Source organism: Antedon mediterranea, chromosome 8 (genome assembly GCF_964355755.1).
Source record: "Antedon mediterranea chromosome 8, ecAntMedi1.1, whole genome shotgun sequence".
NCBI classification, from domain to species: Eukaryota; Metazoa; Echinodermata; class Crinoidea; order Comatulida; family Antedonidae; genus Antedon; species Antedon mediterranea.
The window spans coordinates 3,320,102-3,338,988 of NC_092677.1; the positions used below are offsets into that span (position 1 = coordinate 3,320,102).

General features: G+C 35.8%; 2 protein-coding genes across 2 annotated transcripts in view; both read right to left on the reverse strand.

Moving 5' to 3' along the window:
* Positions 1-3,459, reverse strand: part of LOC140057265 (neural-cadherin-like) — a 30,635-nt gene extending 27,176 nt beyond the window's left edge. The window contains exon 1 of the mRNA XM_072102850.1: positions 2,819-3,459. Coding sequence (XP_071958951.1) covers positions 2,819-3,209 — 391 coding nt within the window. The 5' untranslated portion in view covers positions 3,210-3,459. The remainder of the gene's footprint in view (positions 1-2,818) is intronic.
* A 2,413-nt stretch (positions 3,460-5,872) lies between these two features.
* Positions 5,873-18,887, reverse strand: part of LOC140056855 (neural-cadherin-like) — a 40,781-nt gene continuing 27,766 nt past the window's right edge. The window contains exons 17-31 of the mRNA XM_072102358.1: positions 18,502-18,755; positions 18,124-18,359; positions 17,374-17,771; positions 16,684-16,878; positions 15,445-15,575; positions 14,878-15,276; positions 14,395-14,663; positions 13,888-14,233; positions 13,630-13,751; positions 12,874-13,193; positions 12,426-12,604; positions 9,940-10,379; positions 9,124-9,329; positions 8,555-8,797; positions 5,873-7,506 (exon numbers count right to left, since the gene is read on the reverse strand). Coding sequence (XP_071958459.1) covers positions 7,265-7,506; positions 8,555-8,797; positions 9,124-9,329; positions 9,940-10,379; positions 12,426-12,604; positions 12,874-13,193; positions 13,630-13,751; positions 13,888-14,233; positions 14,395-14,663; positions 14,878-15,276; positions 15,445-15,575; positions 16,684-16,878; positions 17,374-17,771; positions 18,124-18,359; positions 18,502-18,755 — 3,980 coding nt within the window. The 3' untranslated portion in view covers positions 5,873-7,264. The remainder of the gene's footprint in view (positions 7,507-8,554; positions 8,798-9,123; positions 9,330-9,939; positions 10,380-12,425; positions 12,605-12,873; positions 13,194-13,629; positions 13,752-13,887; positions 14,234-14,394; positions 14,664-14,877; positions 15,277-15,444; positions 15,576-16,683; positions 16,879-17,373; positions 17,772-18,123; positions 18,360-18,501; positions 18,756-18,887) is intronic.

Sequence of the window (18,887 nt, forward strand, 5' to 3'; positions counted from 1 at the left end):
TGAAATTTTGTAGAAGGGGGGATAAAAATATGTGCGCAAAAATGTACCAGTTAATAAAACAATAGTACAATAATTGAAGTTCCAAATAGGTCACGTATTGAAGACATTAAAGCTTGGTTCCCACTAGGACGCAACGCAAGTACGCACGCGCAATTAATGTGACCAATCACAAGCAATGGATATTCGAACTGCTTGTAATTTTTGTCAACTCGTTCTTACGTTGCGCTTACGTCATTGTGTTGCGTCCTAGAGTGGGAACGAAGGTTTAACTTTATCCCTGGTTGTACAAGATACAAGATACAAGTCTACTTTATTGTCAAAATGTTGAGATATGTTATGTTCTTTGGTAGATCATTAAATAATACAAAGTGATAATTATTTAAATGAATTAATACAAGTTACTATCTTTTAAAGTTTTGATTAAATAAATTGCATGCCATATACAGTGTTGGAAATCTGAAACGGTTTGTGGAAGTTTTCTGTGTCAGTCTAGCCCTTCCTGATCTGCTAATAATAATTGTAAGTGTAATGGGTGGGTTGAGTCTTGTATAAGTTTCGTTGTGGATCTCTACATGGTACCGGACCGGTCTTGGATTGATTAATCACTCCTCAACCTCATCATCCCTTCTCCCTTGTATTGTTTTGCATTTGTTAGTGTTAATGATGTTGTGAGCGCATAATACGTGCCCCCCTTTAATGATCAAGGGGAAAATAAAGATAAGAAAGGGCAGACTATGTAGCACACATGCTATTGATTAATGTTCTCTAAAACCCCACGCAGTGGTCTCCAAGGGGTCGTTCTCCCTGGATCATCAAATTCGCTATGAACTATGTATCGACGTCTATGCAAACTTTATGACTATAAGTAGTAAATATTTTCATGGATACGATAAAACTTAATTATATTATTAGTAAGCGGTTGTATTGTTTTATAATTTATTGGAAACGACATCGTATTTTTAAGGCCAGACAAAAATACATTTAACCGTCACGTCAACTTTTTCTAATACTTAAGTATTATGTAAACCATGGGGGATTTTTCCAGCATGTGTAAACTAAAACTTAGTTCTCACTAGGACGCAGCGCAAGACGTAAGCCGCAACGGAAGCAAATGACCAATCACAAGCGATGGTTTAATCCCACTGTCGCTTTTGATTGGTCAATTCGCTTGCGTTGTGGCTTACTGTATGTCCCTACGTTGCGCGCGCATGGTGGAAATCAAGCGTAAACGGTGAAAATGAAATTGATGATTGTATGATGACTGTATAATAAAGATATATAAAAAAATACATACATAAAAGGGTTAGTCTAAAACGATTTTACAAATTGCATGCGTCAGGGCTTTACCGAATAATACCACAACAAGGAGTATTATATTCAAGGTGCATTGTGCAGTATTATCTCCGGCAGTATTTCTAAATAAGGTATTGTTATTAGGCTACTATACACTCTTATCCTACAAACAAAAGAGATCCGCTGATAGGAATGCATAAAAAGACTATTATAAAAGACAGTGTAGTTTGTTGGACCACCAGTATATGTTGTAAATCCGAGAAATAGATTAATGAAATATGAATCATGATTTGTTGTGGAATATTAATTATAAGTCTCGCACGCATGAATATACGATTAGATCTTTAGTAAAACAGTAGGCCTATCAATATCCGTAGGCCTGGTGGCCTACTCCTCCCAACCCCAGCCAATTTTTCATGTATATCAGTTAGTTACTTTAGAAAAATGAATACATAAGATTAAACAATTAATAATTATATTATAATATAATATATGCCATATAGGCTACATGCATAATCTGCTCAATTACTTTGAGAAAAATGAATATCTAGGCCCAAGATCAAAATAAATAATGATATATTATAATAATATATATATATATATTATAATTGTACTGATTAAGGGCTAGTGAATTGCCCGAAGCTCTGCTAACTTTTCTGACTGTTTTACTTTATCGTTTTGATTTAGCTTTTCGGGTTTGTTTTTTTTGTAGGCCTATCTGATACCCACAGCATTGTCATTTTGTTTAGTAATTTGCCTTTGGATTTATATGTTATAATAATATATAATAAAGGCCTACATGTCTATTTTATACCTGTTGTGAACAAGCAATTTATTTGTAATAAGCGGAACGGGAAACTATCTTCCAGTAAATTCCATGGACAAATTCAGATTTCAAACCGCCAATTACTGTCGGCCTATTCCCGGAATGACGGTTTTGAAAAAGTTTGGCTTAGTGAACTTCCCTCCATGGACAAGGAGGCTTTTATCTATGGTTTTTCAGAAACTCGTATATGTATTCTGAATGTGTTTTTAAAAGAAAAAACATATTGAAACTCAGGAAATTTTGGTTTTGAGAGAGTTTATTTTTATAAATTGATTTATTTGTAAATTATTTATCATCAGTTATATGGGGCGTTTAGACTTCATGGTGGAACAATTATCGGTAACACTTTTACCCAGGTAGATTACTATTATGTCTGAAATGTTTTAAATTTTCTTTTTACACACATTCATCAAGTTCGATCATTAATAAGCCTAACTTGTCACAAAATTGTCATTCGGGAAGGGTCGACATTGCGGTTTGAAATCTCGTAATGTGGCCAAACATTAATGTGTTAATGTATGTGGTCTTGTTCATTAAGGGCTGCGGTCGTCGTAAACTTAGTAGTCCCTATAATTTAAGTCACTTTAGGGGTTTATAAGCCTATGCCTCGAGTACTGAGTACGTAGTATAGTAGCAGCCTTACACAGGGTAGTAATCTAATCAAAGCTCTTACGAACAAATTACTTAAAATTATCTTACTTGGTGCATATTTATTCCAGTAGACAACATCTACTACTTCTTCTGGTGATGTTTCAAAATCCAACTGCTCTTTGACAACCACTTGATTACCAATCACCTCAAACCGAGGGTTATAATTTTCCATGACATAACGATTATCCAACGTGTTATTGAATTCGTAAGCTGTGAATCCCAGCGACACAGTTTCAGATATATCCACAGTCACATCGTTCAAAGCAACATCTCTGCGTTTTCTATGACTAGTGTTGCGGAGTTTACTGTACCGCCGCTCAAAATCCGAGTACTGTAATCGAGTGTTATCAATCCTATGTTCTAATTCACAATCAATCACGGTAGTTAAATAGCATAAATAAAAAAATAATAATCCAAATGGTTGTAATGTATTCCACATCTTGGCAGAGGTTATTCACAATTATAAAACGATCACATGAATTGCAGACACGAATCGATAGTTATATTAACCCGAAAGCAAAAGCAACGATTGTGTTCAAAGTCCAAGATTATTCCACCAATAATGCCAGCTTTCCTAGTCTGTTTTCACAATGCAAATAACACGTCATATATTAAGCAAACAATTCATCCTGTTTAGTAATACAATGTATTCTGTATTCTATACCTATTGTGTATGTTTTACCTATATAGAGGATAAAGAATGCGTTAGACTCACTCGAGTGTTTGCTCGTTGCCTATTGGTGTAGAATGAAATATTTCTGAATGCGACGGAAATACATATGCAATTGTCGTGTGTTAAAAGGAAGGTGTTAGAGTGTAACAGAAATATACAATGCAAACACACGGATGTTAAGAGAATCATAGATCCTCATATTATAAGGAAATTGTTTCTTAGCGACCAGGTGACACGCATATCCGACGAGAAACGGAACAAAATCACTAAATGATTCGTGAAGTATTCGTAAAGCACTCGTACACTCCATCCTATACTCTTTGGGTCCGTTAACGCTGGGTGTTTCTCTCCGCTGTTTTAATTGAGGCTTACTCTACCCTGGCCCAGGCACCATCCCTCCCTTCTCTACCACATAACAACCCAGAGGCATGTTACTTGAAATTCCGTTTCCACATACAGTAGGCCTACTGATTTAAAAGATAGGTAATCGATTCTATTGAACGTTGTCGGAATTGCTAATGGAAAAATCAACGTTACTCCATAATTCCGTACAAATATTTCACAGTAAAATAGCCATAACCTCTAGGCCCAATATTACACTGAACGCACAAACATATACACACGTATAGCCTGGGCTGATTTACAGATTGAGCGTAATGTTATGCATAGGCTCCTGCTAATTATGCACGATACATAATTATGCAAGCACCTGCTATTTATGAATACTCTGGGATTATATCATTCGGTAATTATTATGTGTGATACCCTTATAATATCTTCATCCTTGTCAATCTTAAACATGAACAATGTATTTAATTGTATCTATAAATTCACTGAAACTTGATGTCTTGAATTCCAAAAGTATTACAAGCTTTTGTTTCTTTTAATCGGTTCCTTTGTATTTCCAAAGTCGAGGTGAGTCATCAAAGGTAAAACTTATTTATCCGGCAGTTACATTCTTTCTATTGTCATACGTAAGAAAGATCAATATATACTTCTGACCACACAGCGCCGACGTCAACCAAAAGGATTTTTGGGATCGTTTTGTTTGAATAAAGTATTGGTCACATTAAAAGGTTGTTCACTAAGTCAACAACGTCAAAGAGTGAATAATGTGGTTTGGGTTAGATTTGTTCATTCAAGTGTAACGAAACATAGTGCTGTCTCAACATACTATCTATTTCCGAAGTATCATAGGAGTATTGGGTAATACAGCATCACATGTGGTGCCTGTATCATGTAATGTTAGGTTACTCCAGATACATGTGAAACACATGTGATGTTGTATTACCAAATATTCCTATGATACTTTGGAAATAGATACACAGTACCGAGAATCGACTGGAATAACAATATAATGCAGGGATCGATAGGTGGGACGAGTATTAACTGTGCGTTCAACAATATATCTCTTCTTTTTATTCATAAAGAATACAATAGTTCTTGTTAGTTATAATAAAAGTACACAGGAGGCCTACCCGAAAGTTGAATAGTACATGTAGTACTTTACACCCGCTGACTTGTTTATCATGTTTTGCATGTTATCAAATTCCGTTCCATTCGTTTATTCTTTTCTTTCATCGCGTATAATAAACACGGAACTATAATATATTGACGCGTTTTTGTGATATTCGAAATACAAAACTACTTTACGACAACGACTATATACAGTAAACAATTTACAGAATTGCCAACACAACAATGGCATGAATATGGCGGCCTTGGACGAACTCATTTAAACAATAAGGGAAACTCCACGATTTAGCCTCAAATCGAGAATACAATAACCAGACTATAGAGGCTGATTATAATCAGATTGAGCTCATCATGCGTGGTCATCCAGAGAGTCCTGGATGTGCGATGGCACGAAAGCGTAAGCTGGGTTGTCTGCTGGTTAAGTGGCCATGATTTGCTGTAGGCCTATGCGTTGTATATGTATTGGCAATATAATTGATGAGAACTAAATTTTACTTTACAATTATGAGAATAAATTAATATATAAATTAATTATTGAGTAACGTTGATTTTTCCGTTGATTCAATTAAATCAATAGCAAGTAAATCATCAATCAATAACCAATAAAATATCAAATCAATATCCAGTAAACAAATCACCAGTCAATAACTAATACATGCTCCAATAATCAACAAATCAGTCAATAATCTATACATCATCAATCAACCAATATTCACCAATAATCATCAATAACCAATAATCAAATCAATAACCGATAAATATCACATAATCATCCACCAATAGTTGTCAATTACTAACAAATAAACATCAATCAATAACCAATAATCACCAATCAATAACTAATAATCATCATTCAATAACCAATCGATAACTAATAATCACCAATCAATAACCAATAATCATCAATCAATAACCAATAATAATCAATAAATCATCAATCAATCTATAACCAATTTGGCAGCTAGGCATTTTATTAGCAACTGTACAATTAACAACGTGAATTATTATGTTACTAACTATCAAGTGCGTACAACAGCAAATGGCAAGGTAAGAATAATTATTGTATAAATTCTAAAGTGAAAAAAAAAGATAAAAAGCAAAAGATATAAACTTAATTAACATTAATAATAGCTTGTGTAGCTTGCAGTCATTCTTGGCAAAATATAAAAGTAATGTTTTTAAGAACGCAACGGAAAAAATACATTTCATGTTAACAGCATACAACGGACAAGCTAAGAAGCTTTACAGCATAATCTAAATCTACATTATTTTTTTTTTATATAAATAACTGGAAAAATTAATTTACATAAAAACGCTTTCCATATTTGGAAAGAAAACACAGACTTTGGAATTACGTCCATATTGTACATACCACATATTGCATACGATACGATTCCCTTGTAGTATTATAAACAAAATGAAAGATTGTGGTAGAGGGCACTATTTCGATTCCTGTTATAGTCAGTACCATTTTTTTTGTACAGTTCTGAATAAACCGGATCACACCCTACAGCTTTCCTTGGCTACTAACGCCAAAACAAATTAGTGCCAACGTTAAACTGACCACTTCAATCACTTTTCTGCATAAATAATTAACTACACCTAGAGAAAATTGAAATTAACTACAAAAAAATAAAAATGTGCTTGTGTTCCTCGTGTCACATTTAAAAATAAAAAAAACCTTACCTATTCAGCCTTTAAGATACGTAGTTATCTATAAACCTTATTTACTAATTACTGTATTAAAGAAACAACTAGTTACTTACAATTTTAAATATTTGTAAATCTTATTGTTTTAAATATCCAAAACTCAACAACAGGACAAACAGACAATTAATATTATTACTGGAAATGTTTCTAACTGGCAAGTGACTTTGAGCATGTATGTCCACCTATATCTTACAACCATCACAAAATGCCTGTGTTTTTATCATTATTTATAAACACTTACTTTCAATTATCAAGGACTTATATATATCTACAAAAAATAGACAAATTGTAACAAACTAATTTGACTGATTTCTAAACTTAAACCAGACCTCCTACGGGGAGCTGTGGTTCCTGCAGATTAGGACAATATTGTGAATTCTAATTTTTTTTGTAAAAGCTTGTAATTACAGTTAGTTATCACTGTACTATGTTAATTTGTAAACAATTTGAGACTTAATCTGTAATATTTATTTGTTCTCATCATAATAGGTTAATTATGTTAAATAAATTAAAATATTAACTACAATGGAATGGTGAACATTTTTGACCTATTATTGAGCAAATTTCTACAATTATTATCAAATCAAAATTTACTTTACATTATTATCATTCTGAAATTACAACACTTGAGAGATTCAAAACTCGTTTCCATCGTTGCCACCGTACATATCAGCAAGTTTCTTAAATCGTGGACCCCAGTCGTTCAAATAGTCGTAATTTTGCGAGTCGTCGGAGCTGCCGCTGTTTAGGGAGCTGAGAGAACCCGCCGTAGACCCGTCTCCTTCGTAATCAAAAGTGTGGAGCGTGTCATACGGCGGGGCATTCGGATCATCATCAGCGTTACCTAAACGTCCGTTAATATAACCTCCGACATCATCTACAAAAAAAGGCAAAAAAAGTTTAAATAACATGCATTACCAAAACAGATTCGGTAATATATAGTATATATAGTATAACTCACAATCTGAATGTTAACTCGCTCGCTGTTTGAAATTACAACAAAAACAAACAGTACAACATATTAAAATGTGTCTCCTTAATAGAGGTGTCCCTTTAATATGGGTTGGCTGTGGTGTTATAGCATATATGGCCTCCCATTCATTTCACAAGTGTCCCCTTAATAGAGGTGTCCCTTTAATATGGGTTGGCTGTGGTGTTATAGCATATATGGCCTCCCATTCATTTCACAAGTGTCTCCTTAATAGAGGTGTCCCTTTAATATGGGTTGGCTGTGGTGTTATAGCATATATGGCCTCCCATTCATTTCACAAGTGTCTCCTTAATAGAGGTGTCCCTTTAATATGGGTTGGCTGTGGTGTTATAGCATATATGGCCTCCCATTCATTTCACAAGTGTCTCCTTAATAGAGGTGTCCCTTTAATATGGGTTGGCTGTGGTGTTATAGCATATATGGCCTCCCATTCATATCACAAGTGTCCCCTTAATAGAGGTGTCCCTTTAATATGGGTTGGCTGTGGTGTTATAGCATATATGGCCTCCCATTCATTTCACAAGTGTCTCCTTAATAGAGGTGTCCCTTTAATATGGGTTGGCTGTGGTGTTATAGCATATATGGCCTCCCATTCATTTCACAAGTGTCTCCTTAATAGGGGTGTCCCTTTAATATGGGTTGGCTGTGGTGTTATAGCATATATGGCCTCCCATTCATTTCACAAGTGTCCCCTTAATAGAGGTGTCCCTTTAATATGGGTTGGCTGTGGTGTTATAACATATATGGCCTCCCATTCATTTCACAAGTGTCCCCTTAATAGGTGTTCCCAAAGAACTCTTCTGTAGTTTTGTTTTCACAAACATTGCAAATCTCAGGATATTTTAAGATTTCTTGTGTAAACAAAAGGTTTAATTTAATGTGTGAATGCACCTTTAAAAAACCCACGGTCAACAAAAAGTGCGAAAAAACATACCTGGTCCTGTGAGTGGTGGCACAGCAGACTCTGGCAACCTTCTTTTCTTTTCCAGTGTATGATCCATCATTCCAATTGGTTTACTCAACGTGTTGATGTCGTACCCATCACGATCCTCTTCTCCACCGCCCTCTTCATCATAGTGGACCAGATTCTCTATGAGGTCATCACCGGGGTCAACAAACAGTGGCTCTTTCCTTTGTCGCATGTTACGTTGATATAGAATAAATATCAACACCAATACTGTATGAAGACAAATTGAGTATTGGTTACTTCTGGTAATAAAATATAATATAAATGTGGTGTTGTAGATAATGTGTAGTGGAGCTGTAGCTTGGTTGTTAAAATGCTTGCCAAATTCCAAGATCCAAGGTTCAATCCTGACCTAGTGTCAGGGTTCAAATTCTGGCCTAATGCCGGGGTTGTAACTCACAACTCTTTCAACTCCACTCCCTAAGCTTCAAATGAGACTTAATTAATGTAATTGGGAAGTTGCTCGCTGTTGGATGCGAGAGAGAGAACAAAATCTATTAGGGCAAAGTAAATAATTGATTGGTAAAAATACTCACTTAAGATAACCAATACACAGATGATGATGGCAATTAATAGTCCTGTACTAACACCAGGTTCTACAACCAATTGTTCTTTCTCTTCTCTGCAGATACCTTCACCTGCATCGTTGATGAAACAGCTGTAGCCGGCTTTGCAGATGACACCCATGCACGCATCCACAACCACGCAACTTGTACCTTGCAACTCACTTCCTGGCCCACAGCTATTTACAAATAGAACATTTATAGTATGAAAACAATAATGATGACAGAAGGTTTGGTGGTGTACACATCTGGCTCGTGTGCAATTCAAAGAATCCAGTTCATCACGCTCCTTGTACGGGTTCATTCAACCCCTGTTGTTGTGGATGGACTAACAGGCGCTGTTTGGTGGCAGCACTCAACGTGAAGAGACCCTTAGGGTAGAAGAAAGTAACCTGTGTGTAGTCCACACTGTGTGCAATTCAGCTCAGTTAGGCTCAAGGGTTATTCCCCCACATTCAAGTTCATAGTCAGAAGACAAGAAGTCCGAGTAAAAATATGTTTAAATGATCTGAGAGAGTGGAAGCACCACCATGATTAACTTTTGACTTATGAATGAATTATTGCGATTAGATGCAGATATTTTTCAAAGGCATCTCCAACAAGATATTTTTTTATCATCTTCCTTGGAATTCTTCTTCATTGGTCATTCCATTGTTTTCTACAGTACAATTTATATTGTCTACGTATCAGAGTTTGTAAATGTTATGAATAGATTGACATGACCTTTGACCATGGAATACGAATTGGAGAAAAACAGAGGGTGGGAGTATACTAAAGAGTAGTACTTACATGCATTCATGCATCCTCCAGATGTCGTTACAAATGAAGGTAGCAGGACACACGGCCCCTACGCACGCGTCACTCACGCACCCTTCTTCCACGTTTGCTTTACGTACGGTGGCAAACTCGCTGTCCGAGAATCCCAAGTAGTTGTTGTCAATTCTTGGATCATTCATACAACCCACGAAATCCTGCGATACTGCTTCGTTACCCGACAAATCGCCGACTCGAAGCGTGTTTGGATCCGCCACAAATATCTGGAATGTACCCGGTGATGCTTCAACTTGTCTGGTTCCGCCGCCTCTGTCAACCTTTAACGTGACATGGTTACCATAGCGATCATACTCAACACTATGCCACTGTCCATTGTTGACTCTGTAATTTGGTAGGCTCATTGTAAATTCACCTTCTCCAAGATTGTAGCGAAGCCTCATTGTACCATCAACAAGCTGAAAGAGTAGAATATACTTTACATAAATATACATAAATATTAATCAAGTCTAACAGTATATATTACAGTCAACTCTCCCAATACCGGACTCTCCCAAAACCGGAATTCCCGAAAAACCGGACTTTTTTGGAGGGCCCAATTTGTCCCTATTCTAAATGTACTGTAATTTATTATGAAAACCGGAATACCCAATTCCGGAATCCGGACAAATTATGAAGTACAAAACACGAAAATTAGCATCTGAAAACCGGACTGACAGTTAAAAAACTCCAAATATTTACAAAAACAACGTAACATCGTTGTCGCTGACTCGGATTCAATACATGCACAATGTACAAAAGCTTTTAACCATACCCTGCATGAAGTGCGCGACGTTTCGCGGTACGATCAAATAATGTTGCCATGGAGCGCTACACTGTGATTGACAGGTCAGTTCATTGTTAACCCATGAGGCGGCAATTGCTTTGTTGCGTATCGAACTGCGGTGGGCTTTTTCACATCGAAGCGCTATGTCTTAATTAATGTCTATTGTTTTTAGCAGGGAGTTGTTAACACGTTCACTGCCACGGCGTATTTATACGTCAAAAATTGCGTGTCGCTACTTGCCAAGACGTAATACTACGTCAAAATCGTAGCACTTTTGTATTGTATGTAGAATCGCTGGCAGTGGTGATTGGAACAGGAATTATCGCATGGCAGTTTATGAATGATGTACGTAAACGATAATCTAAAAATAAATGTCATATGTTTGTTTGTGTTTATTCCCTCATGCATTGAATATGGTTGATACGATGGCGCCCTCACACTCAATATAATCATCTCAAACATGTCATAAATTGCGCTAATAGTAAATAAAAATAATAAAGGATGAAATGATTCAGTGTGGTTTACTGTTTTTATCTCTCGATGATAGGTTTGACCGATTTTAGCGCGGAAAATCCCCGACGTATATTTACGTTCCTGGCAAAGTCAATAAAATTGTTGGACCATTGCCAGTGACGTATTTATACGTCTCAACGGTTTTTCCCGCCATCGTATTTTGAATGACATCATGATAGTCTGTGACCAGATGTTACACTTTCAAACTGTAATTTAATATGTAAACGGGACTTGGCACTGGGACAGAAATTACGGAAAATGCCTTGGCAGTCAATGTGTTAACAACTCCCTGGTTTTTTAGCATATGAATTGTTTTTTAATAAAGTTCAATTTACATTCCACTTTGTGTCTTTGTTTTGTTTAAATCATTGTTAAATTCACAATTGCAATAGGACTTTAAAAAGGAATGTTTCACTAAAAATGTGCATCATTATAAATTTGGAAATCATTATGGCAAAACGGAATGAACTTGACTTAACTAGTGTTAATAAACTTTGAAATGTTACTAATTAATTATTGTGTCATTATTGCTTGGCTCGTTTACCTAATCAATTTTCATCATTGCTATCAAATTACGTCAAAATAAAGGAGCTTAAAAAACATGTGGTCTAGGTGTGGGCGTTTTTATTTGATTATGACACCTCTGCACATGCGCATCAATCAAAGCCTCGCTTTGCTATTTTTATCACCCCATGCTGCTGCTGCTGCTGCAAGCTAGCTCACGAAAAACAATAAACAGACCGAAATTATGTTCACCGTACGTACGTAGGCCTTTTTGCCGTTAAAAACACATTGAGAAACAGTTTACTATTGTAACATGTTTTATTGGTACTGTACAGTAAATAATGTAACTTTTAAAAAAGGTAATAATATTAATAAAGTAGGCCTAGGCCTATCACTAGCTTGACACAATCATAGCCTAGGCCTTCCCTACGCTAGACCGTACCGGGCAGCATTCGGACCGGTGATTCAACGCATTTTCAGTGACAACGCGATGACTTTAAAAATATGTTTTCAGGAAACCGGACTTTCGAAAAACCGGAAAATATATGCCCGCCCAAGGGTGTCCGGTATTGGGAGAGTTGACTGTATAATAAATAACCCAGTGACAAATTAGTACATATAAGTAATTACAATAATAATAATATCTCTTAAATTCCCTTACCTCAATAGTAGTGTGTTCCCCTGTGTCTAGGTTAGCTATATACCATACAAGTCCCGTCTCTTCCCATGTTCTAACCATTGAATGGTAATGTTCTTCATATCCTGATGTATCAAGCCCAGCCGCTGCTTTCACACTGTAGTCAACGTAACTATTCGCTGCAAAGTCATGTGCTGGGGTTTCTGTAAAAAAAAAACGTAGAAAATTGTAGACGACAAATAATCAATCCCACATGATCAACAATCATAATGTTATTGTATTAATATATTGCATTCCACAATGTTATCCAAATGCGCTGTGGACTGCAACTACATGCTTCTCCCCTAAGGGTCACGTCATGTCGGGGCTGCCAACTTTGGCGCTATTTTGTCTGTCTATGACAAAGCGAAATGGCCAAGTTTACGAAACTGGCTGATTGATTTAAATTTCATTCAAATACAAACATACGTACCTTCATTGCACCGAACTCCTGTGTATCCGGGATAGCAAATGCAGACAGCGGTATTAATATTTGCATCGCAAACACCGTTGACGCATTTTTCCGATCCGTCTTGATTATCAATACAGTTTTCATCTGTTCGTGGACAACCTTCTTGGGAGTTTTTGAACGATGCTCCCACGTTGTTGTCGCTGAGGTCGTAAAGTTTGCCATCTTGAATTAGGTTTCGTATGCAGCCGTCGAATCCGGTGTTCGAAAACGTGACTGAACTGTAATCCCAACCGGAAGTAGCACGCCCTCCGAGCTGCAGTGGTGTGTTCACATTTAACAATCTATAAACGAAAAACATAAATTACATTCTTAATTTATTGGTTGATTAATTGTATATATCACTGATTGGTTGCTAATTGCGCATTTGACCACCACTGATTGGCCGACAACTTATATTATTTATTTCAACTTTTTTTCCCGAATATACATCCGTAGAGTAACTATATTTATATAAATAGTGAAAATAGATATATATATATATATATATATATATCAATAAGTACATAGCAGTATTATATTCAAGTCTATTGATAAGGATATGACTTTTTTCTGATACAGTAAAACAACTATTAAGGTGACACCTAATGGACTTATCAAAGTTGACTTAACATATATCGCCCCTTATTTGTTTCACAGGAAAGTGTGTCCTTAATAGAGGGTGTCCCAAAGGACGGGTTCTACTCTATATTCATAGAGGGCGGTACATTGTTGACTTACCTAGAGGTACCTGTCACTGTTCCAGTGATACGACAGCTAGAATCATCTATGGTGCTCACACTACCAACCTCAGAGATTGTAGATTTAGCTGACAGACAATGATCAACGACCAATTCAACTTCCTACAAAATAAATGCATTCATGTTAAAGACTGAGTTTGTGATGAAACACTAGATACAGACATCACATGTGATACATATGTGACAATGTATTACAGAATTTTCCTACGATACTGGACAAATTAAATAACTTATGTACCCTTCCATTCCTTCTGATCTCCAAATGATGCCATTCGTTGTCCGTCAACTCTGGCAGGTCTTGAGGCGCAAACTCAAAAATACTGGTATCACTTCCCAAGTTCAGTTGAAGTACAGGTCGTTTATTGACTAGTTCCAACAGTATAAAATCAGTGGGCTGTCCGGCTTCCGAAGTCATTGGACCATTGTAAAACAGAGTACCGTCTTCATTGGTGATAAACTCAATTGATGTTCGCGTGTCTTCACATTGTTCTAACGTTTCGACCCAAGCGTAGCTACCACTGCCGCTAAAACTTCTCTTGATCTCCTCGCATCGACCACCTTCAAAACCAGTAGGGCACTGACAACTGAAAAAAAAAAATATTAATCATTTTATTTATAGAAGCGCCATAAATATTATGTCCGCAACCTGTACAACAAACATCAATGATAAAAATATAAGCAAAATCAGGAAAAATGGTATTTAAAGCTGATCCATCTATGGGTATAATTTTGAAATTTGTTTTACCTAAATCCTTGTGGAGTATCTGTACATGTACCACCGTTCAGACAAGCATCGTACGAGCATCCGGCTGGGAAGATATTCTCTCCGGCACATCCGCAAGCCGCGGTTGTGTATGTGGTTATTCCTGTGAACGACTGCGATTGTAGATCGATAAGATACGGTTCTTTAGTGACGGTGTAATCATTGTAACAAGATCCTTCGCAAACTCCTTCGTCCATAAAACATGCATCGATTTTAATCATTGTAATCGTCAGTCCTGTACTAGACTCAACCTGCAGAAAAAAAAAATTTATTATCATTAAAATAACATTTTTTTTTATTCCTTTCAGCAAAACAATACATAGTAATTTAATTTCCAGGAAGACAAATACAAAACAGTTAAATACAAATAAAAAGGTTACTCTCTGCTGAATTAATAGTGAAAAAATCACTATGTTAAGTCCTTGTCGTGCAGATTACCAAGAAAAGACTCCGTCAACAAATTACCTGATCTTTGTTCTGACGGACAGCGCTATCCATTCGTTCTGCCTTGTAGTATGGAGATCCGTGCGCTGAATATCTAACTTCGATAGTATTTGCTTCGCCAACCACGTCCATCACGCTGAAGATATCAATATTCATCTCCTTAGCCCCGATAATACCCGCCAAACTCTTGCGCAATTTTCCATACTTGCTGTTAGGTTCGCGGACAAAGTTGGCGGCAGTTGTTCCAGAAAAGCGTAACGATCCAGAATTATACACAGCCTCTTCTGGTAAATCGGTAACGGTGACCGTCACTGTTGAGGTGCTGTCTATCCACTTGTTGTCGGAGACTAAAACTTGCATCGTGTACGTACCGGACGGCGTTCCTGGCTTAATTAAAATGTTACCATTGTCTGGGTCAACCTGTAGGCACAAAACAATATAATAAGTGTTTTTTAACTATTACTATTTCAATTTAACTTAACGATAACAACGATGACAGGAAGGAGAGTCGAGTGTGTGTCCACCTCTTTCTATATACCTAACAAAAAAACTGAAAAAAAGAAGAAACAAACAAAAAATGTGACTCACATCAAAATGGTCCCATACTGCATCATCTGGTTTAATCTTTGTGAACGTTTTTTCATCAATATCATCACTATCTGGATCTGGGGCGTTTACTGGGCCTACTGGGGTCGCACCAATACCACTGCCTGATCCACCTACAGATACCAAATCATATTCATTACAACAGTGTTTTGCCAATAGCCTATTTAAACTAGTAGTTAACTATTTAAACCAATACTAACTTATGGAAACTAATAGTAACTCATTAAAACTAATAGTAACATATTTAAACCAATAGTAACCACTTTAAACTACTGTAATAGTAATCTATTGAAAATTATAGTTAACTATTGAAACTAATAGTAACCAATTTTAGCTTATAGTAATTAATTTTAGCTAATATTACTCAATTTAAACTAATAGTAACCTATTGGAACTTGTAGTTAACTATTAGTCACCAATTTAAACTATAACCAATTTTAGCTAATAGTAACCAATTGAAACTAATAGTATAGTAACCTATTTGAACTATTCTAAACAATTTTTAACTAGTAGTAACACAAAACTAATTATAAATATTTTATGTAAACTTATAGTAACCTATTTAAACTAGGCAATAGTGACATACTAAACTAATTATAACATATGCAACCAATAGTAACTTATCTAAACTAGGTTATAGTTTAACATACTAAACTAATTATAACACATGCAACCAATAGTAACTTATTTAAACTAGGTTATAGTTTAACATACTAAACTAATTATAACACATGCAACCAATAGTAACTTATCTAAACTAGGTTATAGTTTAACATACTAAACTAATTATAACATATGCAACCAATAGTAACTTATCTAAACTAGGTTATAGTTTAACATACTAAACTAATTATAACACATGCAACCAATAGTAACTTATTTAAACTAGGTAATAGTTTAACATACTAAACTAATTATAACACATGCAACCAATAGTAACTTATTTAAACTAGGTAATAGTTTAACAAACTAATTATAACACATGCAACCAATAGTAACTTATCTAAACTAGGTTATAGTTTAACATACTAAACTAATTATAACACATGCAACCAATAGTAACTTATTTAAACTAGGTAATAGTTTAACATACTAAACTAATTATAACACATGCAACCAATAGTCACTTATCTAAACTAGGTTATAGTTTAACATACTAAACTAATTATAACACATGCAACCAATAGTAACTTATTTAAATTAATCACAACCTAGACTTACCATCATAGGTGTAAACAAACATATCCTTGCTGCCATCCTCATGTTGGTTATCATTCTCATCACCAATTCTTATTTTCAGTACACTGACACACTTGTTAGGAGGATCAAAAGAGTCGGAGATCTCAATTTGCATGTGGTAATATTCCTGCATCTCGCGGTCAAATTTTTTAAGAGTAGAGATCGTTGCAACGTTTTCTGAAATAAACGAACATGGCTAAATGAAAATAGGATGAAAGTATTACCGTTCAGTGTGATATGGCATAATGGTGAGGGATATTGTATGTAATATGTATTTGAGAGACCTATCTGTGTTATATTGCTGAGCTCTGGAGATCAAAAGGTTTATCTGTGGCTGCGACATGATCAGTTCCACGCTCCTTAACAGACAACGAGCACTGCGGAGAATATGTACATATTACAGTACTGTTGGTATTTGTCGCAGCCAGACATAAGATCAAAGGACTGTTACATGTCCCTATATTGGCAAGGCGAGCTCATTGTCCTGTTGTTAGATTGCCTTGGTATCATACTTAGGCAAGATACTCTCATTGAGTTGGAAAAATGTTTAAATGTACTTCCAGAAATTCTAGGAGTTTTTGGCTAGGTGGACTGACTTGATTAAATCTTTAGATTTTCACTTAAGCACTATGTTGACAAAAACATCCATGGGTAGGGCATACAAATACATACCACCAACAGTCATCAAGAAAGCCTCGTTAATGCTGTACTCGTCATTCACTCCTTTATCATCTCCATTGACAACTCTAAAAGTAAATGGTGTTTGGATGCCTGTGTCAGGATCAGTTGGCGATATGACTGCAACCTCTATAGGGCTGGCAGAATTCTCCATTACAACTGGTGTGTACTGGTCTTCCGCGAAGCTTGGACACTCATCGTTGATGTCCAAGACTGTAATTGTTAAGAGCCCTTCACCAGTCATTGGTGGTATTCCAGCATCTATGGCAAGGACTTTCAGTTCATGACGTTCAGTTGTTTCTCTGTCTAACTCTTTTACAATTCTTAATACACCAGAGTCCGGGTTCACTTCAAATAAACCATCCTCATTGGTTGAGGGATCAATCTCATACCTATGCAAAAATACAAATTCATTTTTACTTTAAAGATGTATTTTCCTACCTGAAAATTTTTTTTAATTTGTTTTGTTGAAGATGCCATTTTAATGTCACATAATAGTTGGATCTAAACAAATGTATTTACTTGTAAAAACTGTAATTTAAAGTTTTTTTTTAATTTTTTAAAGAGAAAATCATTTTTTCCAAGTTTTTTTTCTACGAAAGTTATTTATATTTATTAAAACTACAAAATAACCTATTTATTTTATTTAATTAAACTTCATTTTTCAGGTTTAAAGGTAATATTTAGTATAGACAACAATATTTTACAAGATACCCTGTAAATTTGATAAAAACAAAAACTTACCTGGCAACTCTTCCATTATCTTCCAACTCAGTATCTTTAGCAAAAACTGTCATGACAGCATCCTGAGGTATTTGTCCCTCAAAGAAACTAAACGCTTCGGGAAGATTCTCAAACACTGGCGCGTTATCATTTACGTCCATGACAGTGATTTGTACCGTGGCGCTAGCCGAATCCTTGCTATCAGACGCCTGAATGGTCAATGTAAATGACCGGTCACCCGTCTCATAATCCAATTCCTACAACAAAAACAAAACATTTATTATCATTTTGAGGACAACATAGTTTAATGAAGACATACATTTTCCCTACTCTTTCTACACTAATGTGACCTAACATTTTTACACATAAATTAGCTTATTTTATAAAAAAGAGCTTTACCTTATTTAGAACCAAGATAGCATTCTGTTTATTAACAGGATTTGGGTTAATCTTGAATTTACCAGCATTGTTTCCTGATACAATAGTGAAGGTAAGTTCAGCATTAACACCAATATCTCGGTCGCTGGCAAGAACATCCAGCACTCTACTTCCTTTAGCGAGGGTCTCGGGAACGGTTTCGGAGTATGAGGTTGGGTTGAATACGGGAGGGTTGTCGTTGACATCATCGATTATAATAGTTGCAGTAGCGGTTGCTGTAAAAAAACAAGTAAATAAAGTTATGTTAGCAAATCTCGAATTTCCTAAAGAATTAACAGATCAAATAATACTTTGTTCACATGTATTATGAATACTGCATTTCATAGCTCACCGCATTGAATGTAACC